The sequence below is a fragment of the Uloborus diversus genome, chromosome 2, assembly GCF_026930045.1.
Source record: "Uloborus diversus isolate 005 chromosome 2, Udiv.v.3.1, whole genome shotgun sequence".
Lineage (NCBI taxonomy): Eukaryota > Metazoa > Arthropoda > Arachnida > Araneae > Uloboridae > Uloborus > Uloborus diversus.
Window position 1 is genome coordinate 193,023,372 of NC_072732.1, and position 27,561 is coordinate 193,050,932.

At 33.5% G+C, this 27,561-nt stretch overlaps 1 protein-coding gene and 1 long non-coding RNA gene across 2 annotated transcripts in view; both read left to right on the plus strand.

The window, feature by feature from the left end:
* Positions 1 to 11,056, plus strand: part of LOC129217597 (ubiquitin carboxyl-terminal hydrolase 3-like) — a 29,779-nt gene extending 18,723 nt beyond the window's left edge. The window contains exons 12-15 of the mRNA XM_054851923.1: positions 1,199 to 1,318; positions 1,785 to 1,858; positions 3,836 to 3,876; positions 10,932 to 11,056. Of these exons, the coding sequence (XP_054707898.1) occupies positions 1,199 to 1,318; positions 1,785 to 1,858; positions 3,836 to 3,876; positions 10,932 to 11,056 (360 nt within the window). The remainder of the gene's footprint in view (positions 1 to 1,198; positions 1,319 to 1,784; positions 1,859 to 3,835; positions 3,877 to 10,931) is intronic.
* A 5,564-nt stretch (positions 11,057 to 16,620) lies between these two features.
* Positions 16,621 to 20,491, plus strand: LOC129217598 (uncharacterized). The gene is made up of 2 exons (XR_008580231.1): positions 16,621 to 17,618; positions 19,287 to 20,491. It is a non-coding gene; the product is annotated as an uncharacterized LOC129217598 (long non-coding RNA).
* Positions 20,492 to 27,561: the final 7,070 nt, after the last annotated feature.

Consider the following 27,561-nt stretch of genomic DNA (forward strand, 5'->3'; position numbering starts at 1 on the left):
GAGTTTTTTACGTTTGAAAGCTACTGCAAATGTAATTTTGATGTAATTTTTTTTTAATTCAACCGATTTTCTTTAAATATTTAGCACTATCATCACTGTGCGGGTACTGCTAGTACATTATATTTCTGTTTGTATTAGTGCGCGTGTATTCTTTGGTTAAAATTGTTATTAGTAAATTAAATGAGATTTCCTCCTTATTTATTTTTTTGCATTTTAATCAAATGTAATACATGATATCAATTTGATCAACAAATAACATATAATGTGTGTGTGTGTGCGTATGTGTGAGCATGCATGTGTTTTTTGACTTTATAACGTTTCAAAAATTTCTTATCCTATTGTGACGCCAACATTAGATTTTTATACTGTAGTTGTAAAGATAAAGCAGCAAAACCACCATAAAAGATGCTTGAAGAAGTCATGTTCAAATTCATGGTCTCAAGTAACATTACATTCAATAACTCAGTTTTTGAACTGAGTTTAGTCTAAATTAAAAATGTTTATAACTTCTGTTGGAATTTACTTATAAATTGAAATAACTTCATTTTGTGCAAATAAAAAAAATGTTTTACATGATGTTACAAGTGGGATAATGTTTCTGCGTCCTTTTTTGGCCATTTATTTGAAATTTAGCTTAAATAATTAATTACCAAAAAAAAAAAAAAAAATCAAAATATAATTTTATGCTACTGATTTTAACAATGTGATGAAACTATGAAGCACTGTACTGCCGTGCTAAGCACAAAAGCCGTATCTACATCTGAGAGTTCAAAATGAGAAATTGCTGTTTAAAGTTTTGCTCCATTATGTATTTTATTCTGATGCAACTCATTTACCGACGTTTTTTAAAAAAATTTCCCACTCACAAATGACTATAAAACATTGTATTTAGGAAAAATATGTGGCAAAATATCGCCTGGTGACTGTAACTAAGTGTTGATAAAAAGTGCAGATATGACTTTTGTGCTTAACACGGCAGTGTCACCATGCATCACCAGGCGTGTGTTTAATTCTTCAGTCGTAGTTCCCAATTTTTTTTATTATGGTAATTTACTTCAAGACAAAGTAGGTTTTCAATCTGTCACTAGAAAATGAAATTTATTTAAGCCTGCAAAATGTGTTGTGTAACAACAAGAACATTATTATAATTTAAACTGTTGTCATTTAAAAACTAATATTAAATGTTCTATGTTTTTAGGTTTTATGTCTACACTTGAAACGATTTAGGTGGAACAATTGTTTTAGGACGAAATTAGACAATTATATTAACTTTCCTATCCAAGGCCTTGATATGAATAAATTCATTCTTGTAAACAGGGTAAGATAAATATCTCTATATAAACTGCTCTGCATTGTTATGTCACTGTATGGTACTACCAATGTAGTTTACTTTCAAATTAGTCAGGGGTGCCCATCCCCCTAAACACCAAGAAAACCTCCCCCAAATCGGGAGCCCCCTCTGAGAAAAATACCCTGTGGAACAGCCGCCCCCTCTAAAAACTTCAATGACGCATTCCACGCCACTAGCCCCTGGGAGGGGGGGGGAGGGGGGGGGAAGGCATCCCTAAATAAATAACATTTAATTTTTTGGCAACTTGATGTCAGTTCAATTCTTAAAATGAAGCTTTTAGTAATTTAGCCAAATATATTTTCTTAATTTTCTGTCAATGCTTGAGTTTGTTCAAATATTTTTTTGCATAGACCAATAGATTCAATTAAAAGTGAACTTTGTATGATTGTTTGCTGTGAAGAAAAACAAAATTATGATTTACTCATATTTTCAGCACGAAACTAGAGGTACCTCTAGTGGAAGTACCTTGTATGACTTAGCTGCTGTGATAGTCCACCATGGCTCAGGGTAAGTGTCAGTTCATTTTGTTTTTTGTATAAAGTGTAGATATCTTATAAGAATTTTCTATTTAAAATTTACTCATTAATAACATTATTAATTTCATATATGTAATATACCAAAAACCTGGTTATGCTATCCAGACTGCATTTTCGTCCTTGTTACAGACTCATCAGTCTGGAATAGGCATTAACCATGCAGGAGGCAGGTGTCATCTCATTGAAGCTGAGACTGCCAAGAAACTGGTAGCTTAGGTAAATTGTGAGCGTCCGCAGTCATGGTGTGGTTCAACTCGTCAATTGAAGGCAAAGCTTGGGGTTTTAAAGCAGTAAGTTACCGTCCTTAAGCTAAGGTTACATGCAACTGTTTATACCCAGGCTTTGCCTTCAATTGGTGAGTTGAACCGCACTTTTGAAATGCAAACTCTTGTTGATGTGCTAATTACTTTAGCTAAGAGTTTGTTGGTTGGCAGTCGCAGCTTTAATGAGATGACATCTACCTCCAACTTGGTTATTGTCTGTTTCAGACTGAGGAGTCCATAATAAGGACAAAACTGCAGTCTCTGGATGGGATAACCAGGCTGTCTATGCATTTAGTTCTCTGCCTTAGCCCTGGCTTGGGGTGGCAACTTACTTTGTTGCATGTGATGTGCATATTCAATCCCCCCCCCCTCAAAGTTTTTTTTTTTTTGCAATTGGAAATTTGAATCAACCACAATAGAGTGTCAAATTTCCTATGTAGTCTCAGTGAGTTATACCTGAATGTCATTCAGATATTTAAATGAAATGTCGTATAGGGGAGAGTGTTGTACCTTGGGACACTTTTCATACCTTAATTTTTTAGGTCAATTATTTCAATCAAATTTAAAATCTGAAAGTCACATTAAAATACCTCAACATATTTCTCTGTAATATATTTTTTTAAATTCAGACAACATGAAAATAAAATATTGCCAGCAGTTCTGCCCAAGAGTTCCAAACTGTCCCAAGGTACAACATCCTATTGTACCTTGAACACATCCTGTTGTACCATGGGACAATCTTCATTATTCAGGAAACAAGCATATACTTGAACCAATTTTGCACCAATATATATATATATATATATATATATATATATATCATTTTTTTTTCATGGTGATAAATTAAATTATGAATTATGAATAGTGAATTATTATCTAACATTAAATGTGTTTAAAAGACTACATCAGATTAGATCATTGTTCCATGTTCCTAAACATATTTTAATTATTAAGAACCATGCATATGTTGTTCCTTGAGGCTTGTCCTAAGGTACAATATGTTTGGCTGTCCCGAGGTACAATCATCATGTGGTTTAAGAAAAACCAAATTGTTGGCAATCTAAATGCACTACTATCATTATTTTCTCATAACCAAAACATTTAAAATACTTCTCTTTTGTAAAAATAAAATTCAGTTGATTAATTTTACAATTACAAAGACAGAAAATGAAATAAAAATGAAGAAAACATTTACATGAGTCCTGAAATTATCTTTCTCTCACAAAATCATCAATTTAACTCTTTCGATGCTAATTGTTACTATGGCACCATTTAGTCATGAAGGTTACTATTAGAGATTACAAAAAACATGGCTGCTAAAAATAGATTCTTAGAAATTAGCAGTGTCCCTAGGTACTAACTTCCCAAAGTACAACATTCTCCCCTATATATATATATACAGTAAAACCCCTCTAATGCGGACACTAACGGGACACATTTTTTTGTCCACAATAGAGGGGTGTCCGCAGGACAGGGATTTAATAAAGTTATTTGCATTGGAATCGGGGAATTAAAAAATGTCCGTATAAGAGGGGTGTCCGTTAAGAGAGGTTTTACTGTATATATATATATATATATATATATATATATATATATATATATATATATATATATATATATATATATATATATATATATATTATGTGTGTCACATGTATATATATGATATCTTTTCTTTTTTTCAGTGCTGGTTCAGGCCATTATACAGCCTATGCAACGCATGATGGTAATTTCACAGCCTTGATATTATTTATTTTTAATATTTTTAGTTTGTAAAGCTTTAAATTTACTTTTAAAGTAAAAAAGGAAAAAATCAATTGGTTCTAGTTGCATCATGCTGAAACTTGTGCAAAGTTATGAATAACTTACAGATTTGTATTGATTTTTTTTATATCTATCTTGTTATTTTAATGAAACTAAAAATAAATGGATTAAAAGTCGAATATTCTTACCCACATACTTCATGTTATTCAGAAGTCGGTAAAAAATTGCTTTGTCAAAACAAGCTGCTGTTATGGTAGAATATCATATTACTATACCATAAATGGACTTATTTCTGTTGCACATTTATTAGTTGAATCCTGTTTTAGCAAAAACTTTAAAAACAAAAATTTTGTAATAAGATCTCCTACTGCCTAAAACTTTGTGTCAAAGTAATTTTGGTATAACAAAATTTCTCTACAATGGAATGGTTTCTCTGGTTCATTCCATTTCATTAAAATGGTATACTATAGTGAATCCATTGAGAAGTTGAGAAATATCTGTTTAAAACAAGAGACATTAATTATATTTGAGCTGCTTTTTTTTTGAACATAATTTAAGTTTAACAATAAGTGATTTATAAATTTTTTTGTTATTCCCTGTGAGTATCTTGAATTAAAAAGAATAGTACAGTAAAGTCTCAAATATTCAAGGTAATTGGGGCTCATGTTACCTCGGATTACTGAAAACTCAGATTATCCGGAAAATTGTTCCAGATATCACATATGGGTAATTCGCCAGAAAACGTAACTTTTGAACGCAAATATTTTTCAATTTCGAAACCCTTTGTTATCTTTTTTTAAAATTTTTACGTGAAAGTGTTACCTACGAGAAGTTACCATAAACAATGACCCAGCTAAGTTCCAATTATTTTGCTCATAAATAAAAAAAATAAATAAAAAATGCCTTGTTTATGGAAATAAAAGAAAAAAACTTTTAATAATTAAAAATTGAGGCCAATTCAATATGAAAGTAGTACCGTATTTTCGGGAATAAGCGCCGCACCTGGTGTAAGCGCCACATCGAAATATATTCTCCAAGAAAAAAGTTTTTTAATGTATGCGCCGCACCCGGTGTAAGCGCCGCACCTTCCATAAGTGCGCACCCAGCATTAAACAACTTAAAAGCACAATTAGTAGTAAAGAAAGCTGTAATAAATGTAAATAAAAAGTATTTTTTCATTTCTCGTTAGTATTTTTAATTAACAACTATAAAATATTTTCAAAAATCCCCATTTTACACTTTTTGCCTTCGGCATCCCTCGATTGGCCATCACTTTCGATGGTTAATTTATTCGATTTCCAACGGCAAACGCATCTCTCGTCAATGCCAAACTCTGGCTGCAAAGCGGTTTCCAATTGCTTCTGCCTTTATCAAGGGCTGCAGTATAACTTTTCAATTGCTTAGGAGCCATTTCAAAAGCAACTCTGAACAAATTCCGGAAAAAAAGATAAGCCAAGAACGCACGAACGACAGCAAAAGATGCAACACGACGATGTGAGTGAATAATAAGATTAGAGCTAGGAGACAGGTTTCCCATTAGGTTGCTTGACCAAGCAATCCATTTATATGAGGGAGGTTGTAAATTCTTTTTACAAACTGGACATCCATCCCTCTCTCTTACTAGTACTTTTGCTGCCCCCCTTCGCTCTGACGCGATAAGGCTTGCCTGTCCATGTGTATCAGCGTTTCTCTCCTCAGTGAAACATGTGCAATAGGGTATGTCATGAAAATAAAAGTTTTATTTTCGACTTGGAACGCGCACTTTCCTATGGATTCACTGATTCAAGATGTTTGGTACAAAAAAAAGTTTTTTTAAAGCAATTTTAGCTACCGGGAAATCGCAATTTACATAAAATTCCAGTTTTTTTTTCGAAAAATCCCATTTTTCATCCTCAATACACAATATAGCTGCTGGTAAAATTTAAAAGATGCTTCGGCTACCTAAAATACATGTTTTCAGCTCTAATGAACGTACTTTTGTTTGACAAAATACAAAAAAATATGTTTTCGTTTCTTAATGCTTTGTAAAAAGAGCTGCGAGTATCGATGATCATTCCGGCTGAAACGGATTATGCTTCCGGTCAACTGACACTGCTGACTTCCTTGCGCAGCCAGTCGTTCAGGGGATTCACAAGAGACGGCTCAGCTTAGAAAAAAGAGTCTACGTAAGTCAATCGACGAATCACGTCTAGAGCGACAACAAGAAGCAACTTCAAAATCAAAGCAAGAGGCGGCTACTATCATTGACCCTACAACTCTTGCGTTTGAGGCTGATGATCCGAAAGATGACATGGAAGTTGATTGTTCGAATGAAGAAATAATCAGCAGTAGTGAAAATAACTCAGTGTGAGAAAAATCAGGAACTTACCTTAAACGAAACTATCTTGATATTAGTAATGCGGCCGCTGCTTCGGTCAGGTTCGGTGTTTCTTCAACCGCTACAGCTGCTATCATCAATGGTCTTTTGAGTGATCTTGTGAAGGCAGGCCATCTCGGTGAAGATGAAAAACTATCTCATATGTGATAGTAAAAAAGTGTTTCGTGCCAAAGAGCGTGTTATGAAGCACTCAAGAACAGAGGAGAGTTTCAATGTCGCAAAAAGTAACATTACTGGCATTTTTGTTGATAGCAGGAGGGACAACACTCTAATTATTATTCACGATGAGAACACTGGTAGCTTTCGAAAGCGCGTCATTAAAGAAAATCACATGACAGTGACAGAAGAGCCCCGAGGTCGCTATCTCACTCATTATACACCAGAAGAAAAAACAACAACGGCAAAACCGGCTGAGCAAAATGCAATAGGATTGTATGACTGGTTGAAGGACAGAGGTATAGACATTAGCCTCCAATTGATTGGGAGTGATACCACTAATGATATGTCTGGCTGAAAAGGTGGCATGCTACATTATGTTGAAAAATTCCCTGATCGCAGACTTTTCAGATCTTTCTGCTGGCTTCACATCAATGAGCTGCCATTGCGTCATATAGTCGCAAAACTTGATGGACCAACTTCCTCAGAAAAGGGCTGGATAGGTACTATAGGCAAACTCTTTTCCCAAGTTGAGTTTCTTGAGAAAAAAACAGACTTTGAGCCTATTCCGTTTTTGGAGCTCCTTGTTAATATTGATGAAATTGCTGCAAGCCAAATGAGCACTGACAGCCAAGTAGCATATAAGTATCTCCACGCAATTGAGAAAGGGGAGCTGGTACCAGAAGTCGCAGCTCTGAAATGTGGCCAGCTCTCCCACAGTAGGTGGCTTACGTGTGGCATGAGGTGTTTGCTGCTCTATATGAGTAAGCATAATCTTGGACCTCAACATACGGAGATCTTGAAGCTTCTTGCAACATGGGTAGCACAAGTTTACCTCCCAATGTTTTTCGAAATTAAGGTCAAACGTGATATAAAGTATGGACCGTCACATCTAATTAAATTGTTTAGACTTTGACAGAAGCAAGATGTAAGGGTTAAAGAAGCTTCTGAATCCTGCATAAAAAACGGGGCCTGGTGGGCTCATCCTGAGAATTTACTGATTGCTCTTCTCTGCTCTGAGGACACAAGTAAAAGGGCCTTTGCTATTGACAAAATAATGTCAATTAGGGCTGGAAAGGACTTAGGATGCACTTCAGTACGGTCTTTCAAAGTTCCACTAACAGTAATGCTTGCGACCTTACGGAACTAATTGACTGGGACACAGAAACCCTCACGGAACCAATATTTACAACAAATTTGTCTTTGGCACAGCTTGCAGCATTGAATGTTACCCCACTGGAACTACCTCCATATCTATTACATACCCAAAGTTGTGAGAGAGCGGTGAAATTAGTGACCGAAGCTGCTAAATCAGTGTGTGGTTGGGCTAAGAGGGATGGTTTTATACGAGCACAGTTGCGTAACAGAGAACTAATGCCATCTTTAAAAACAAACAGGGGTGATTGTGAGTTCATCAAAAAATACCTGAAAGTTTCAAAGCGAGACGGGGGGGGGGGGGGGGGGGCTTTGACCCTTATTACTTAAGTGCACCTTTGCCATAGTGTTAAATAGCTCTGAGTCAAAATATTGTGTGTACATATGATTAAATTTTTAATGGGTTACAAAGTTACTTTTGAGCTGGTGTTATACACATTATCTTGACATTTCTTTGTCCATCTTAAGAGATAGGTGTCCATCCTAAGGCTCTTGCAGGTATATTTGATGAGTATTATATAATTTAAAAAAATTGCGGAAGTAGGGAGATAAAAGCAACAAAAAAAAACATAATTCCGGTATTTTCGGACATAAAAATATCGGAAATTCATCCGAAAATACCGGAAATTTGGTAAAATACAGGAACACAATCACCCCTGAACAAAGAAAGACTTCCTAAAAGTGTTCCAAACTTAATGAAAAAAAAACTATGTCAACAGTTATGTGCAGTATTGTGTTCAGGTTCTATATAAATGTAAGTATGTTGTTCGTAAACTTGTCCACATACGCATATTATTGTAAATTATTGGTATTTTACTACTAGAAGTATCTAAAATTTGTTTTGTTTTACATTTATCATGCCTTTTACTTATTAAATAAATGATTTAAATGGTAATAAATGTTTGTATCCATTAACTAAAACGCCGGAAGCAAAATAGTAAAAATGAGCATTTTCGGGCGTTTTTCGTTGCCATTTCCCGGTAGCTAAACTTTAATATTTTTCAAAAATAACACCAGAAATGAATTTCTCATGTGCAAATACATTAGATCCTAGATGTGCAAGTCAAAATTCAAAAAAAAAAAAAATTTTTCGCTGACGCATGACATACCCTAATGTGCAATCGCTGACTCACCTTCCCTTCCCCCTCTTTGCTTTACTTGTCACCCAAGGTCGAAGGATTTCCTGACCCCTTCGCTCCGACACGATAAGCCTTGCTCTCGCACCAGCATTTCTCTCCTCAGTGAAACACGTGCAATCGCTGACTCACCTTCCCTCTCCCCTCTTTGTTTTACTTGTCGCCCAAGAGTGAAGGATTTCGCAAAATGAAAGCAAACGATGTGGTGCCATCTGTTAGCAACATTTTCAACTTTTTTCTTAAACTTGAAAAAAAAAAAAGAAAAACACTACCCGCCGCACCCGTTATATGCGCCGCACCGGCAATTTTTTCACTTTTTTTTGTTGTATGCGTCGCGGCGCTTATTCCCGAAAATACGGAAATTTTGTTAATTGTGCAAAAAATCAGCTATTTCAATGATTAGTGGAAATCTAGTATTAAGCTCTCTTAAAGTACGACTTAATTAGTAGTTTCAAATGTATGTTAAAAAATAGTATTTAGTAAATTTGAGGATATACTGGCAATTTACAATTTTGGTATAATGCCTATTATTGACATATTTCCCCTCAATAATTTATTTTCACCTGAGAAATAATGACATTGATAAGGTCTGTCACTGAGGTGAGATTCACAAAGGTGAGGAATTTTCCATTAATATAGGCCTAATAGATACATTTTTCCAGGAAATTTTTTTCTTCTTCGTTGCTACAATCTGCACATGTTAAGCAAATAAGAACATGTTCACTTCTTTTTTTACATTAATTTACATCCCTTGAAATTAAAGTTTACGGAGGTGAGAAGTCAGAATAACCACACTAAGTTTTTAAAGCAAAATCTATCTTCTTGTTCTTTGACAAAAATTTCACAACTTCAACTATGGCTGAAATAAACAAGGGGGCTCCCTTGTATCATTGAAAATAAAATTTGATGTCATTACTGCCACGTGTTAATGAGGAATGGCATTTTGTGTTTAGGTTACGGTGGTGAGAATTTATTGTGTGACATGACTGCTTGCCCTCCTAAAACTAAAACATAATGTTAAAAAATTAAATATACTTAAACAATTAGTATTTGAGACACTTGTGAAGGGAATAATAAATAAATAAGTATATACTTTTGATTAAACAAGTTATTAAACAACATAAACAGTCACACAAGGTGTGTGACATGCCACGGAGGTGAGAATTTACATGTTGTGAACCAAAAATATACTAACATAAAAATTATTATTGAAAAATTGTTGGCAGGTTTAAATAGATATATTTTTGATGAAATTAAAAAACATTGTTAAATTAATTGCTCCTTAACGTTTTTACAGTAAAAGACGAGTGACAGAAAAGTTACTTTTTGAAGAATGACTCATATGTACCTTTTTTTTATAAAATCAAAATTGGATATTCCACAAGGGATGTTAACACGTTCTTTGTGTAATATCAATGTCAGTTTTATGTATCAAGTTACTCTCCAGAGCCTTAATTTATATCTTATGGTCAATGCATTTTTCAGGCCAAATAGGAGTGTTGTTGAAATCAACCTCTCAGTGTTGTTTTATTATTTACTGCAGGTAGTTAATAAGTTTTACAGTAGAAAAAGATTTCTAATTTCATATTTTAATAAAAATCATTTTTTTTAACTACTAAAAACATGGAACTTCAAATATAAATAAAGCCCCTCAAATTAAGCGGAACCTCGAACTTTCGAGACTCGGATTTTCGAGATCAAACTGTATTAAGACTATCAAAATAACTATTTTTTTAATGAAAGATTCAGTAAGTGTACAGCATTAGAGCACAAAACTTAAAGAATGTTTCTGCTATACCTCACTTATTTTGTCACAATTGCAGGTCAAAAAAAAAAAGAAGTTTAAAAGAGTATTTTAATGCTTACTGAGTAGCACTTCCATTCTTATGAAGATGGCAAAGCTTAGGTCGACTTTTGGATAACCTCAAAAGACATGTCGTTTTACCTACATGGGATTCAAATTTTGTCAGAAAGATGGGGAAAAGTAGTGGCTTGTGATGGACAATACTTTTAGTTACTTTTTTTCAATTGTTTTTTAAAAATGAAGCATTAATTTTCACAAATAAAAGCAGTTAGAATTTATTCACATCCCAATATGTCATAGATTTCATTTACTATACATTTATTTACTGTAATTTTAATTTTTCACAACATCTTAAACATTCCTTTCACTGTTCCTATTACTATTTTCAGGATGTTGGCATCATTTCAATGATAGTTCAGTTACTGTGACGGATGAAAGGACTGTTGCCAGCTGTAAAGCTTACATATTATTTTACATTCGTAGAGAACTGAATTTAACGCCCTTCAGTATATAAAAATACGAAGTGCCACACATACTATAGTATCTTTTGTTGAAGAAACTGCTGATTTCCTGAGGTAAAAGACCATGAAAATGTGAGAGTGAGATGTAATCTGAATGCAGACTTGAGTGGATTCATAGTGTTTGTCTCATTAGGAATTGTTTGTAGGAAATTGTTGATAGTGATATGTCCTGTCTGCCTTTAAAAATTAAAAATTCTAGGGAGAGAAATATGAGGCAGTGAGAAGCAAAGGGATATAAGTAGGTTTTTAAAGTTTCGAGTAAAACGCATTTAAAAATGAGGTCCTGGGTATGCTTTCATTGAAAATTTTTTCTAAATCATGTCACATAGCAGCAACTACCAGGGTTACTAGTACCATCTCTTGCTCCAAGACAGAGGAGAGGTTTACCTACCATATGTACTGGTTATCTCCAAATTTTTAATTTTGCCACTTGCATTCCTTTGCTTCTCACTGCCTCATATGTGCCAGACTAGTGCTCAAATTATACAGCAAAATTTTGTTTTTGATCAAAATTAAGCTAATATGTAAGTTTTGTACTTTTTTTTTTTTAAATTATCAAAGTTGTATTTGGTTATTATTATGATTACATCAAAATTTGTTTTAAGATTGCACTGCTCCAAATTACTTCTGAGAATAAAAATGTTTGTGCATCTTATTTTATTTCATGAAAATCTGGCTTTTGTTCACGAAAATGTCGAGTCTTTTTGATTAACTTTTGAATAATGTTTAAGAAATTTTAGTCAACCATAAACAGTAGTTCTTACTATTCTAACAAAAAATCAACAAATAACTATGCAGTAAAAAAATTGTATTTTTAGCGTAAGAGATTTTTCTTATTTTTATAAATTTTTCCTGTGTAAAATGTTTTTTTTTCTCTTTGTGTAAATTCTATTTTTGCATTTAAAAAAATGGGTATTTTGTGTAGTTATCGTGTTTTTTTTGTACATTATGTGTAAAATATTCATTTATTGTAAGATATTGCTTTTTTATCATTGTAATTGTATTTACTATTTTAGGTAGTTAGGATTATTTTAAGGTAATGTTAATGTATTGATTCCGTAAGAATATTCCATGTTTTTGTTTTTATCAATGTTTTGCAAAATTAGTATGCTTTTTAACCCTTAATTTTTGTGCATAAATTCAAAAGTCTGTGATATAAAAAGGACATTTCTCAAAAAATATATTGATTTCAATTGAGAAAAATAAATGTTTTCATTGACTAGTTTTAACCATGTTACAGTGTGCTTGCACAAATTCATTTTTATTTTTGAACTCATAACATTTGCTTTTCTTTTTTTCAAAAAGCCAAAACTGATTCAAAAAATTTAAATTTTTTTTTTTTTTTTCTGGTATTCAAGGCTTCTTAGTTATAGTACATAGAATGCCAAATAAAATCAAAATTTTTCTTTTTGAGCTGTAAATTCAGTTTATACACATAAAGGTTGTATATATAATGAATTATACATGTTTATAACCCCCTTTTCTCATCAAAGTTTGAAAACAAGGGGATATGTTTGTTTGCAGTCTTCGAACTGCACAACTACTATTATTGTTTAATATTGTTATTGATTGTTTAAATAGTGATGAGTTAAATTGCTTATCTGATTAGATCAGATCTGAAAGATTCAATTTCAATGAAAAGCTGTTTTTAAAATTCAGTTTGAGATATTTTAAACTGACTTGAATAAAAAAAATCATGATTTTTTTTAACCCTTAGTAGTTATTTAGTTTTATCAAAATCCTTCCTAAAAATTTGCAATTGAAATAGTTTCATTGCTAATATTTCTGTATCCTACCCATATGAAATTCATTATATTTCCTATTTACATATGAACTATAATGAATTTGCAAAGAATTTTTTAAATTCATTAATGAAATTTTGCTAGCATAATTATTCAGTTATTGATTTTGATGTTATACGCTTTGAATGTTTCACAAATCTTTCTTCATCTTGACAATTTTTTACTACGTTGAAAAAAAAAAGGTGCTCTTGGGAGAGACTTTTCCTCTACAATTTGCACACCTAATACAACACCGCCACAAGTCAAAAATTGTCAATTTTGAGTAATATGCATGTCCTGTAGGGTGGTTCAAAATACATGTAAAAAAAAGTTTCTCGAGGCACCCCTCAATATTTTCAGACTTGTGGATAGTAATATGCTGGAAGAATTTTAGCTTCCTATTTTAACTGAAAGAGGGTGCTCAACCCCCTCCCCCAAACTTCATAAGTATGGGAAGGGGGTTAAAAAATACATTGAAATGAAAAAAACAATGCTGCATATTGTTACACTAGTAATATGCATATACATTCCAATAAAATAATTGTTTTCAAAAAAACAACTTTGAAAATTAAATGTTTCTAAATTTGTGGTATTTTCTATGCTACGGCTAATGTTAAATTAAGGGGTTATTGAGCACCCTCTTAAAATTTGAGTAAGAAGCTTAAACTTTTACAGCATAATACTATTAGTAAGTTTTAAAAATATAGGGGGTGTCTCTTTTTTTGGGCTAATGTCCTGGTGCATTTTAATTAGTTCTATTAAAATACAAGACAGCCACAAATGAAAAGAAATTTTTTTAACCTTATTTTTGAGATGTGTCAGTGTGTTACTATAAGAATTTAAGCTAAGGCACATTACATTTAAAATGATTTTTTTCGAAAAGTAGTTTTTGCAGATGGGGCACTGTTGTACTAGGTGTGCGAATTATTAATGGTTATAACCAAGCTGTGAATATTCTAACCTTCAAAAGTTGAGATAAAGTTCTTTTGATGGTCTTCCTTTTTCTCTTTGGAATTTAAGCCTTTTTTCTGGCTAGCTACAACCTGAGAGACCTGTTGAGAGCACTGCATTTGTCGCAGAAACTATTATTTATTAAATTAAAAATAACAACTTTTACCTTGTTCAATATATATTTTCTTTACTTGGTAAAAGTGTTTGATAAATATGTGCTGAAATTTTATTTTTGTGTTATATTCAAAGTGCCAAAATGGGTTAAATGGTTTTAGTAATCCTATAAATGCTGACCACTGTAACCTTCACTTACTGTAATCACATTGGAATTTTAGAATATTGGTAGCAATAAACAAATCAATGAAAAAATCAAAGTTTATCGTAATAAAAATGGGTAACACTCCCCCCCCCCTTTTGCCTCATTCAGGGTTTGTACGCTCCTTCAAAACTCCTCCATATTCCTTCATTTAGGAATTTTTTTTGAAGGACGCTTCAAACTCCTTTATATTGGTTTTAACTCCTTCTCTTTTAGCTCAAGACTGCATCATCTTCCTCTATCAGAGTAACTTGAATACTTCGATCAACAACTAACTTCATCACAAGGGCGATTTTAATGTAGTATTTATTTTTTTCATAAAGATGTGATTAACAAATTGATTATATTTGAGTCATAAAAGTTGAAGGTGAAAATATTATTAGATGATTAAAACATTTCATAAGTGAAGTTAAACATGCTTAAATGATGCTTGGCTCTTTTTTAAAGTTTTATATGATGATTGTTTTTCCCTCCACCAAAGCAGCAAGCATCAGGTTGTCTAATTATTACTTAAATAGTTAAAAATACATAAGCAGATGTACTATATTAAGTGAGTGTGTAAAAAAAAAAATTGTTTAGTTTAGTAAATCGCAGTTATGATGTAGTAAAAAGGGTCACCCACATGTGATGTCATGTCTTAAGTGGGAGAAGGACTCATGAAATTATAACAAGGGGAAGAGAGAAGGTGACAAAAAGTGACATGACAGTTATAACAATACGTTCAGGAAAAATACAATGACAAGAGGAATAGAAAGGTAAAGTGTGATGAAGGGGGAAGGGGGTCGAATGTGTATAAAAAAAGTGTTATTCCATTGGGCTGTTGTATTTAAGGATGGCCCAAAAGTACTCCTTCAAAATCTTATTTTACTCCTTCAAAACTCCATCATAAAATTGAGTTATAAACCCTGTCATTTCATAGGGAGGGAAGGCAAAGGGGGGGGGGGAGGGGCGTTCCATATTGTAGTGATTAAAGAAAAGAAAGAATTTCTAAAAATCTATGTCAGTTCTTCCTTATAGAAAATAGCTTAACTTTCTTTGTGTAAAACCAGTTTAGACAATGTTTATAAAGTCTTGCACATATTAGGGCCGTTTCCATGGACACTTTCGACACCGGAGAAAACCTGCTTTTCACCGCATTCCGGTTATTTGTTATTTGTGGGGTACATGTGGATTTTTTCTCCTGCTTGCTTCTGAGAGTAAAGCGGAATTTTACCCAGAATGCATTACACGAAACAAGTTTGTCTACTAGCCGCTAAGGGTGCTTTGTAAAAACAAATTTCTATGGTACAATGGGAAACCTCTTTTTACATAGAAACGGGGAATTTTTCAATCTTTTTTTTTCGGAGCCAGAGTGGGGATTTACCGAGTCGAAAAGTGTGTTGTGAATGAGGCTATTAAGAAAATTGGCTATGAGTCTCGAAAAATTTTCCTTAACGGCCTTCTGGCCAAAACATTTGGAGACTCCTGCTTTTGAGCTATTTCATTTTCTCAAAACTTAATGTCAATGATGCATAAATTCACTCGCTTTCTTATTATATAGAATCTATCTCAGAGTTAACTGAATTAAGAGTTTCAGATTGTAATTATGTTGTTCCTCAAGGAGTACTGAAACTATCACAAGGAACTTATTTTCATTTTAGTTTCTATTACTGTATGAAGAATATCTTTGTCCCATCATTGAATATTTTATGTAGAAATTACAGTTTTGTAAAATTTGAACAATTGAAAGAAAATCATGCTATAGTTTTTAAGTAACTTTTGGATGATTAATTATGTTTAAGTGTATTTTTTTGATTATAGGAAATATCTGAATTTGTTCATGTTGCTCAATTTTGAAATGTTTAATGATTTTAAACTGTTTTGGAAGAATGAAAGTTGAGCCAAAGAATTTTTTTTTTTTTGAAGTTACTGGTTTTTTATTTTTTCATTTTAATAACTGTGATCATTTAATTCTCTGTTTTTAATGACTATTTTAAAACAATATACCATATCTGCTTTATCTTCTTTTTGATATTCTGAATGTTACTAACTTACAAATTGTTAAAGAAAGATTGAAGGAATGCTGAAACTTTTTATACATTCAGCGTGACTTTAAAATAGTCTTTAAAAATTTTACTCAACTCCCTTTACTTATTTATTTTTATGTACTTGTAGTAACATTGAAATGCTTTAATGAAATTAGCTTGACTGTCATTCGTGATCATAACCTTACAGTAGTTTTATTTTACTAAAAATTATGTTCAATTATCTATATTTATATTAAATTTTTACATTGAAATATTTATGGAATTGACATGATGTATTCTGTAAATTACCGCCCATTAGCCAGGGCTAAAGCAGAAATACGTGAAATACACCGCCAGCTCAGTCATTTCCAGCCTAGGACTGCAGTTTCGTGCTTATTAGCACTCATCAGCCCGGCATAGGAAAGTGACTGAGCTGGAGATGGAAAACCTCTTAAGGAAGCCAAGAGTGCCAAACAAACTGGGAGCTAATATGGAATTAGCAGACCAGACGAGTGACCGAAGCAATGGTTCGGTTCAACTCGAAGATTGAAGAGATCTAGTCTGCTAATTCCACATTAGCTACCAGTTTGTTTTGCACTCTTAGCTTCCTTAAGAGGTTTTCCATTTCCAGCTCAGTCACTTTCCTATGCCGGGCTGATGAGTGCTAATAAGCACGAAACTGCAGTCCTCGGCTGGAAATGACTGAGCTGGCGGTGTATTTGACATGATGGTCATTCCTGAGTAAAAAGTTTGAATCCTAACTTGTTCTATCCGAATATCAATATACGAGTAACACATTTAACAGAACAAGAACCTAAGAGATTTCAGTGACCGAAGAAAGATTTTGCGTCAAACAAGTACAGAATTCAAATTATGAAGGAGTTTATACATTTTCTAAACCAGGCTGGATATCAGTGCCTGTCAGGCAATATCGTTTTCAGCAAAATAATCAGATTTTGTCATCATTTGCACTAGTTATCTCCTAATTTTCATTTTTGTAAGATGTATGCTTTCACTTTTTGTCTCAATTAAAAACTTTGGTGTAGGAAGGGGATAGCTTAACTTTTTGCTAGTTTTGTGTTCCACATTGAACCACAGTACAACCTTGTTTATCTAGAAAATCCGGGGTAATATGCGTAATAAGCAAAACAAATTCTTAAATAGCTAGACTTATCTTTCATTACAGCAAAAACAATGGTTTGTAATAGAATTGCGTTGGATCATTTCTTGCGAACACTTTATCATTTATAGTTCAGCTGCATGGGTGTGGGACCTGCTCTCCAAGTATGCAATGTTGTTTGTCAGGTATTGTAATTAATTGCATAATCTGTGTGGTAGTTGCACATCAAATCAAAACAAAAAGCAAATGTTTGGCATACTAACAGTCCAGTTCTTACTATTATAATTTTAAGTTATTTAAACGTTAATGAAATTTTTAAAAAAATACGCATGTAGAATTCTACATGTAGAGTTCCCGATAAATGGGGGTCGGCTAAACAAGGTTATACTTTAAAGTCAGAACAAACAACGTAAGTAGAAGCACAAATTTGTAAATTACCGCAGACACGTGTTTCGGCGTTACAGGGAACGCCTTTTTCAATGCAAAAATAATGAGCTTATGGATGAAAAGACATCCGACAAAAGCCAAGAGCAGATAAGCATGCAGCTTAAAAGATAAAAACAGCGGATTAGCCAAACACCAATGACAAAGTTATAAACCGATAAGGAACCAATAGGAATGCAAGCAAAGGCCAGAAGCTTTCCCTTAGGTACGAACCCAGAAAGAAAGAATTCAATTGGACAAGGATTAAGCCGAAGCTTAAACAAAAAGAAAAGAAATTGTCAGTAACCGTGAACCGCAAGAAAGGAAAAGCAGAATGGAAAACCATGAAATAAAATAAACAGAAACAAAAAATATTCGAAAAAAGGAAAAATAAAGATAAATAGAAGAAAATTGGGGGGGGGGGGGTGTCAATCAAGACAAAAAGGTAAAAATAAACAAAGGAAGATAGATAAAAATGAGTGGGAAAAAGGGGGGGGGGTATTAAAGATATGGGAGCCAAATGTTAGAAAAATATGGAACTGAACTAAGATCGTTAACTAAGTTAGAACTGTTCCTCAAAATATGAAAGGATTCCCAAAAGTCAAGATCTGATGAATTGGGGCATTTTTGGATAATCTGATAAGAGTTAAAATCAAAAGAGTGATTCGAATCCCAACAATGTTGAGCAATACTAGACTTGTTTAATTGTTGTTTTTTCACATAATTTTGATGCTCTTTCAAGCGAATTTTTAAAGCACGCCGAGTCTGTCCAATATTATATTGGACAGACTCGGCGTGCTTTAAAAATTCGCTTGAAAGAGCATCAAAATTATGTGAAAAAACAACAATTAAACAAGTCTAGTATTGCTCAACATTGTTGGGATTCGAATCACTCTTTTGATTTTAACTCTTATCAGATTATCCAAAAATGCCCCCCAATTCATCAGATCTTGACTTTTGGGAATCCTTTCATATTTTGAGGAACAGTTCTAACTTAGTTAACGATCTTAGTTCAGTTCCATATTTTTCTAACATTTGGCTCCCATATCTTTAATACCCCCCCCCCCTTTTTTCCCACTCATTTTTATCTATCTTCCTTTGTTTATTTTTACCTTTTTGTCTTGATTGAGACACCCCCCCCCCCCCAATTTTCTTCTATTTATCTTTATTTTTCCTTTTTTTCGAATATTTTTTGTTTCTGTTTATTTTATTTCATGGTTTTCCATTCTGCTTTTCCTTTCTTGCGGTTCACGGTTACTGACAATTTCTTTTCTTTTTGTTTAAGCTTCGGCTTAATCCTTGTCCAATTGAATTCTTTCTTTCTGGGTTCGTACCTAAGGGAAAGCTTCTGGCCTTTGCTTGCATTCCTATTGGTTCCTTATCGGTTTATAACTTTGTCATTGGTGTTTGGCTAATCCGCTGTTTTTATCTTTTAAGCTGCATGCTTATCTGCTCTTGGCTTTTGTCGGATGTCTTTTCATCCATAAGCTCATTATTTTTGCATTGAAAAAGGCGTTCCCTGTAACGCCGAAACACGTGTCTGCGGTAATTTACAAATTTGTGCTTCTACTTACGTTGTTTGTTCTGACTTTACTATTCTGCACAAAGGTATTTATTTATCTTAAGGTTATACTTTGTATGAAGGAAGTTATAATACAGTAAACTCTCGATAACTCGAAGTCCCAAGGGACCGGCTAAATTGTTTGAATTATTGGTAGTCCGAGTAATGGGAAGTTTCCACAACAGTTTGAAGAGTTTGGGACCCGATGAAAACTTCAAGATAAAGGAATTTAGAGTTATAAGCTTCGAGTTATCGAGATTTGACTGTATTTCACTCTGTGCAAGGACAAGGCTACATTTCGATTGAAAGTGAAAAAAACATTACCAAAATTTTTGCACTATTTCTAAACTTAAGTTTTATTTATTATAAGACTTGGGTTGTTTTCTTATTAAAATCAAATATTGTTTTAATTACCATAAAAATGCAAATTTCTTTTGAATTATTAATTATTATGTGTATTTCACGCAAGAACGGGACAACTTCAAAACTTAATAAATAGTTAGGGGAGTCCGTGCCCTGCTCGTCAATCCCCATTTATTGCCTGCAATGGGCTTCAATTGATTTCAATGGTATTTTTATGAATTCAAAATTTTATCAATTCAAATTGTATCATTTCAATGGTATTTATCAATTTTTATCAAGCTTCCTTCGGGTGTCCCATATCCAAGAGTGCCAGTATTGACCTGGTAGACTCACAGTCCGGAAGAGATATAGTTATAGGCTCACACACAGCTAGACAAGCACTCGACAATTTTAAGAGAATAAGTTACACATATCTAACATTATACTTTATCAATATTTCATTGAAATCGATTTCATATAGGAAAATTCTTACATGATAATAACATAAATACAAAATCTTTAAAAAGGAATTTTGAAACTTTTTTTGTGATTCCTAAAAGTTTCTTGAATGTAGGGCCCCTTCTTGCACCAAGGTCTTAAATTGTGTTACTGTAAAATTGTATATAGCTTTACCATATGGGAGACACATTTGTCTTATGTTCCAAATCAAATCTTTTATCCTAAACAAGAAGAAAAATCATAAGATTTTCATTTGTGGTTGCATATCCTTTCAGCTTTGAATGAATGATTGCATTTCCTGTGAATGTCACGATGTGTTCCAATTGCATGAAGTTGATAAAAGTTGCACATCAAAGGCTTCATGTATATACTATGTATATTTTTTTCTTTTTTGTACTTCCTCATGTTAATGAAATTGGGAGAACAAAAATGTATAAAGAGGAAAATAAACTATTTTTTCTGCATTTTATTTCGAGATTATTTTATTTGTTATGAAAGTTTCACAGGGGTGCCCCCCCCCAAGGGCAAGGGCGCACCCCTCTCAATATCGTGGACCTCCCCCCTCCTCCCCAAAAAACAAAGCTCCCTGAAAAGTGAGAAAAATACCCCTTAAAACACACCCCTAAAAATTTCAATGGCATAGTCTGCGCAATCACACCCCCTAGGTGGGCACCTCCAAGTTACATGGATTAATATGTAAACACATGGATTTCACGTGATGGTGTCTCATGGGCGGATCCAGGGAGGGACCAATGGGGACCATGGCCCCTTCCGAGAAAATTTCAAGAATAGTTAAAATCCCCCTTTTTTTTGAGAAGAAATGCAAAAAATTTCCCTTATAATACATAACAATAAGGAAAACAATGAGAGGGAGGGGGGGGGGGCATGGCCACCATGAGAAAGTTTCAAAAATAGTCAAAAACCTTTTTTAGAGCTAAATATAAAAAAAAATCCTTATTATTCCTCGAAGTCTAACAAGAATAAAAACAACGCCGGGAAGCCGTAAAACCACACTGAGGAAGTTTCAAGTATAGTTTTTTAAACCCTCTTTCCTAGCGTAAATTGAGAAGAAAACTTCATAGGGCATGACCACCCCACGAAAATTTAAAAAATATCAAGTGTATGCTAAATATTTGGATTCGTTTAGCATAACGGGCTCGTCTTGTTAGATGTGTTTACTTCCCCCATGGGGGAAAGAAAAGGGATATGTGTTATTAAGCGTCCGATAAAAGGTTATACATTTAATGATTGCGCATTAAGATTTAAGTTTTAACCTGGCTTTATGCAGTGCTATGTAATTATTCTTCATTCCCTTTTTAATATGGGAAAACCTCCAAACCACTCCTCTTCCTCTTGTTAATATTACCAAAGATCGTCTAAAAACCATGTTGTCAAAAAATAACTTTCCAGGGGAGGATCCCCCACCTCTCATTTTCTCCAACATCGTTCAAGATTGTCCTAAATTTTGTTTTAAGCTCTTGAGTTTCTAAATGTATCCGGGAGAGAACTCCTCCCTCCCTAACATCATTGAAAGTTTTCAAAATTAATTACGTTTCTGGAACTTCAATTTCGAAAAATTGCTAGTCTTCTAAAAGCTACTCATGAATCATGGATTGCCTACATTTGCAATTTAAAGTGTTCAATTTTGAACAATTTTGGAAGTGAACCTCAGAATCTCCTCAACCCTTAACCATACCAAAGGTAGTCTAGAATGCGTTTTTAAGTCTATAAATTAGAAAATTTTCCTGGGATGGATCTTTTAATCTCTCTTCTCCTTAACATCACCAAAAATCGTCTAAAACAGCCTTTTTAAAGCTACAATTTCGAACGGAACGCTCCAAACCTCTTCTCCCCAATCTAATTATCTATTTGATCTAATTCTTCTAATTATCAAAGATAATTAGAATGCATCTTTAAGACTGCAAATTAGAAAAACTTCTTGGTGTGGGCCCTCGAATTTCTCTTCCACGTATCATTACGAAAAGATTGTATTAAACTGCGTTTTTAGCTCTACAATGGCAAAAAAAAAAAAAAAAAAATCCGCCGGAGACACCCCGAACCTCCTTCTTAACATTATTGGAGATAATGTTTGCATTTTTTAGGTTTCAATTTCGAAAAATGAACAGGGGGGGGGGTCATACCCGAGCCCTTAATGTTACGAAAGACAATTTAAATGCATTTCTAAGAGATTACAAATAAGAAAATTTCGGAGATGGGCCTTCAAATCTCTCCTTCTTCTAGCATCATCAAAGATCGTCTAAAACTGCATTCTTAGAGCTACTATTTCGAAAAATAGACAGGGGAGCGCCACCGAACCTCTTTTCCCCTATCATTACCAAAAATCGTCTAAAATGCGTTTTTAAGACTACAATTTCGAAAATTTTCCGGATGAGAAACCCTTGGATCCCCATTACTTGGGAGTTAATATTATACTTGCGGTTACTGTCTGACCACGGATTGTATGGAAAGACAAACATCCATTTACAGCCGGAAATGGACGAATCTATTATTTTTTACCGATGTGAACTTTTGCAGAAGCAGAGTCTCATTCAAATGAGCGAAATACGCGCATCAAATTTTTACTTTCCTTCCTTATTCACATAGATTCGTCTTTTCTGGACGTTTTAAAATTCCATGCAATCCGTGGTTGGACAGTAGGTTCATATCGGCTTCCTCTGAAATCAGAAGTTCTGTACAGTCGCTTCAGAACAAATAGTATTTACATAAATACCACTTTGAGGCAACGATATATGCACACGTTTGTTGAGAAAAGAGAAAAATTATTGGGAAGGTTACAGCCTTTATGTTAAACTTGCGTCGCCTAGTAAAAATTCCTTACAAAACTCTCAGTTAAAGGTGGCTATATTAATATTTGTAAAATTCAAAAATTTTCCAAAGCATCGTATTTTTCCAAATGGCCCCCTCCGAGAATTTTGTCTGGATCCGCCCCTGTGGTATCTGATATCAAGGATCATGAGCACAGTAATGTGAAAGCAATAAGCAATCAAGAATGTCCAAAAATAGCGGCATGTTGCAAGGATCTTTTAATTTAGTGATCTAGTTACTCAGTATTGGCGCTACTTAATATAGAAAATTTAATTTTGGTCGCACTTTTATTGAGTAACTTAATACCTAGAAATTGGTAAATTGCCTGTTGCACTGATACTGAAAAATCAGTTTTTTTTTTTTTTAATTTAACGTTTAAGCTGGAAAATAATGATTTTTAGTCAATAATAATTTACTATGATACTAAGCAAACAATATTTGATTCATGTATTAACAAATTTCAACTTGCTTTAGAAAGAAGATTTGTAGACTACTTTTTTATCAACTAGATTCCTATTCCAATGCCACACTAATCTCTACTGTGGTTTTGACTATTCCATGGGCGGATCCAGGGAGGGGGCCATGGCCCCCTTAGAGAAAATTTCAAGAATAGTTAAAATCCCCTTTTTTGAGCAAAAATGCAAAAAAATTCCCTTATAATACATACAAAGTCTAACAATAAGGAAAACAATGAGAGGGCGGGCCATGGCCACCATGACAAAGTTTCAAAAATAGTTTAAAACCTTTTTTAGAGCTAAATTTAAAAAAAAAAATCTTTATTATTCCTCGAAGTCTAACAAGACTATAAAAACAATGCCGGGGAGCCATAAAACCGCAGTGAGGAAGTTTCAAGTATAGTTTTTTAAACCCTCTTTCCTAGCTTAAATTGAAAAAAAAAAAAAAAACTTTATTGTAATTCATGTGAAGTCTAACAAGAATAGAAACAATGCCAGAGGGAAGGCACGGCCACCCCATGAAAATTTCAAAAATGTCAAATGTATACCAAATATTTGGGGTCATTTGCATAATGGGCTTGTCTTGTTCGATGTATTTACTTCCTTCATGGGGGAAAGAAAAGGGATATGTGTTAGCAAGTGTCCGATAAAAAGTTATACATTTAATGATTGCGCATGAAGTTAAAGTTAGATTTAAGTTTTAACCTGGCTTTATGCAGAGCTATGTAATTATTCTTCATTCCCTTTTTAATATGGGACCCTCCAAACCACTCCTCTTCCTCTTGTTAATATTACCAAATATCGTCTACAAACCACGTTTTAAAAAATAACTTGTAAAAATTTCCATTCAAAATTTCCCTCTGGTTATAACAGTGTAGTTCAAATAGTTTGAAACCATTTTTGAAGTTAATAGTCTCAGGAATTATTATCATCTTTGCAGTTAATAATGCAAATGTGCTGTACATTAGTTGTATTGAAATTAGCGAAAAAAATTAATTAAAGAACTTTTCGTATTCATCTACCAATAGTAGTAGTAGTTTGTAGTCATTTTTAAAATTAATAGTTTTAGTAATCATCAATATCATCATCATTGCAGTCAATATTACAAATGTTGATGTTTATGAAGAAAAAAAAATTAAATTTTTGTTTTACTAAGAATAGTAGTAGTATTTTGTAGCCATTTTTGGAATTAGAAGTTTTAGTAGTTATTATTATCGTTGTGATTCGAACTGAAAATCATATTAGTAATAGTAATATTTATTATGTTTATTTGTTTTTTTCTTGCATTTTTTCATTCATTATTACGTTCCAACTTTTGAACCTTTTTTTTTTGTTGTTGTTAGTGTCATTATCTTTAATGTAACTTAAAGGTATATTACCGTTGTTATTGCTATGGAACCCCTCAGAGGATCAACCACCTCTCATTTTCCCCAACATTTTTCAAGATCGGCCTAAATTTTGTTTTCAGCGCTTGAGTTTCAAAATGCTTCCGGGGGAGAACTCCTCCCTACCTAACATCATTGAAAGTCTTTAAGAATTACGTTTCTGGAGCTTCAATTTCGAAAAATTGCTGGTCCTCTAAAATTTACTCATGAATCATGGATTGTCTACATTTGCAATTTAAAGAGTTCAATTTTGAAAAAATTTTGGGAGTGGACCTCAGAATCTCTTCTACTCCTAACCTTACCAAAGATAGTCTAGAATGCGTTTTTAAGTCTTTAAATTAATAAACTTTTCTGGGAAGGGCATTTTATTCTCTCTTCCCTTAACATCACCAAAAATAGCCTAAAACAGCCTTTTTAGAACTACAATTTCTGGGGGAGCGATGCAAACCTTTCTCCCCTACCATTGCCAAAGATAATTAGAATGCATATTTAAGACTGCAAATTAGAAAAATTTCTTGGTGGGGGCCCTCGAATTTCTCCTCCTTGTATCATCACGAAAAGATCGTATTAAACTGGGTTTTTGGCTCTGCAATGGCAAAAAAAAAAAAAAAAAAAAAAAAAAAAAAATCCGCCGGAGAAACCCCGAACCTTCCTTTTCTTAGCATTATTGGAGATAATGTTTGCGTTTTTAACGTTTCAATTTCGAAAAATGACGGGGGAGGGGAGGGGTTCGCACCCGAGCCCTTAATATTACGAAAGACAGTCAAAATACATTTCTAAATTACAGATCAGAAAAATTTCCTTAGATGGGCTCTCAAATCTTTCCTCCCTCTAACTCAAAAATTTTCCAAAGCATCGTATTTTTCCAAATGGCCCCCTCCGAGAATTCTGTCTGGATCCGCCCCTGAACTATTCTCATTGTAGTAATTCGGTATATGCACTCAGTTTGAGTAAGCGATCTATAGCTTTAAAATGATATTTGATCATTATAAGTTTTGTAACAAGTTTCACTGTAGTTCTTAAATTGTTAACGCATTCAAACTCTTGCATGAAAAATTCTGACAGCCTAATTGTGACAGCCAAAGGTTGCAGTTTCTTCCTTATTATGGACTCATCAGTCTGGAATGGTCAGTTACCAAGATGAAGGTTGGTGTTCCCTCATTAAAGCCAAGGACTACCAACAAACAAGTTCGACCTTTGCCCTGGCTTATTGGCTATTACTCTGCTGCCTATAACCTTGTTCAAACTCTTTTCATTTTTATAGCGGTATATTTATCACTGTCAGTGAAATTTATTTTTAACCCCAGACGGAAAAGGAATTTCGCTATAACTTTGACGTGTGTGTGTATCTCATTGAGACTCCATGACCTAAGCAGGGAACCCAATTTTAATAATTAAGATTAAGACAGCGAGAAGCAAAGCGATGTAAGTGGCAAAACTAAAAAATTCGAGATAAGTGGTTTTCCTAATATTTGCACTATTTATCTGTTATTGGGCAAGAGATGATACTAAGTAGCTCTGGTAAGTGCTGCTATACAGTAAGATTTAGAAAAAAAATTTCAAGAAAGTCTAGCTTGGATTCTAACTTTTTACGCAAAAGTTTATAAAGTCTTAACCTTTTATAAATAGTACACACCGAAGAAGAAACCGGAAAAAAAAAAGAATTTTTCTGCATCTGAGGGAAATTATTTGGAACTTCCAAGTTACATAGAACTGGAATTATAACCCGTTTTAGTCAATTTTCAGTTATTTTGGTGGTTCAAGACCACCTGGCAGGGTGAAATGCTTTTTGATGTATATCTTTAAAAAAATTGCAGTTGATAACGCTGAATGGGGTCGATTCCAAAGTTTTAAAAGTATTTTTTTCTGAAAGAGCATGCTTAAAAACATAGGACCTGACCATTTTTTAAATAATTTGTATAAGTTTAATATTTTAAAAAAATTACTTAAATCGATGAGCTTTCATTCTTTACGTTTCTGTCCGATGACCTCACAAATGATGAAATGCTATTCAGTGTTGCTATTCACAGAGCAAAATATTTAATTCTCATCTTTACTCACGTGTATTGGCAACGATTTGATTGATAGCAAGCGTAGAGCGCAATTTTAATTCGCTTCTTGATTATCATAACGTGGAAACGTGGTAGAAAGATGCGCCAAAGAGCATCATTTGTGACATCATCAAGACCACGCCTTGTTTGAAAAATTGGGACGTTTTAAAAAAATAATTTAAAAAATAACTATTGGAAAAATAAAAGCATTTTCTGGATCCATATTATTATTATTATTATTATTATTTTGCTTATTCTATCCATTCAGTGGCAAAAAGTACTACTTCTGACTGTTGCATGAAATAAAGTATAGTTCGATTTGTTTCAATATATCTTCCACCATGGGCGCCGCTGGCTCTTCGTTATTGGGGGGGGGGGGGACGATTGATGCAATGCAGAACAATCACCAAGGGGTTATTCCCCCCCCCCCCCGTTTTTTTTTGAAAACGGTAACTTTAATTTAGTGATGTAAGGAAATAACAAGCACGCGTTTCGGAGTTACAAGGAACCCTTTTTCTAACTTAAAGAACAGGGAGTTTATGGATAGCTCACTTTTATCGGTCTTGTTTGTTCATCAACATGATTCCTATATATATCATCTGTGAAATTTTATCAGCATTAAGCTAAAAACAGTTCATTTTGTAAATGAATTTAATTATCTTGAGAGAAAACATTTAGATTTTAGATCAAAATTAGAAGCGCAAGGAAGGGGCATTCTCCTCATATTTAGCTTTATAAAAAGTAAAAGTTAAAAATTCTGCTTTTATTTACGTTTTTATACTTTTCTAGATATTTTATAATCCTAGATTATTATTAATAATC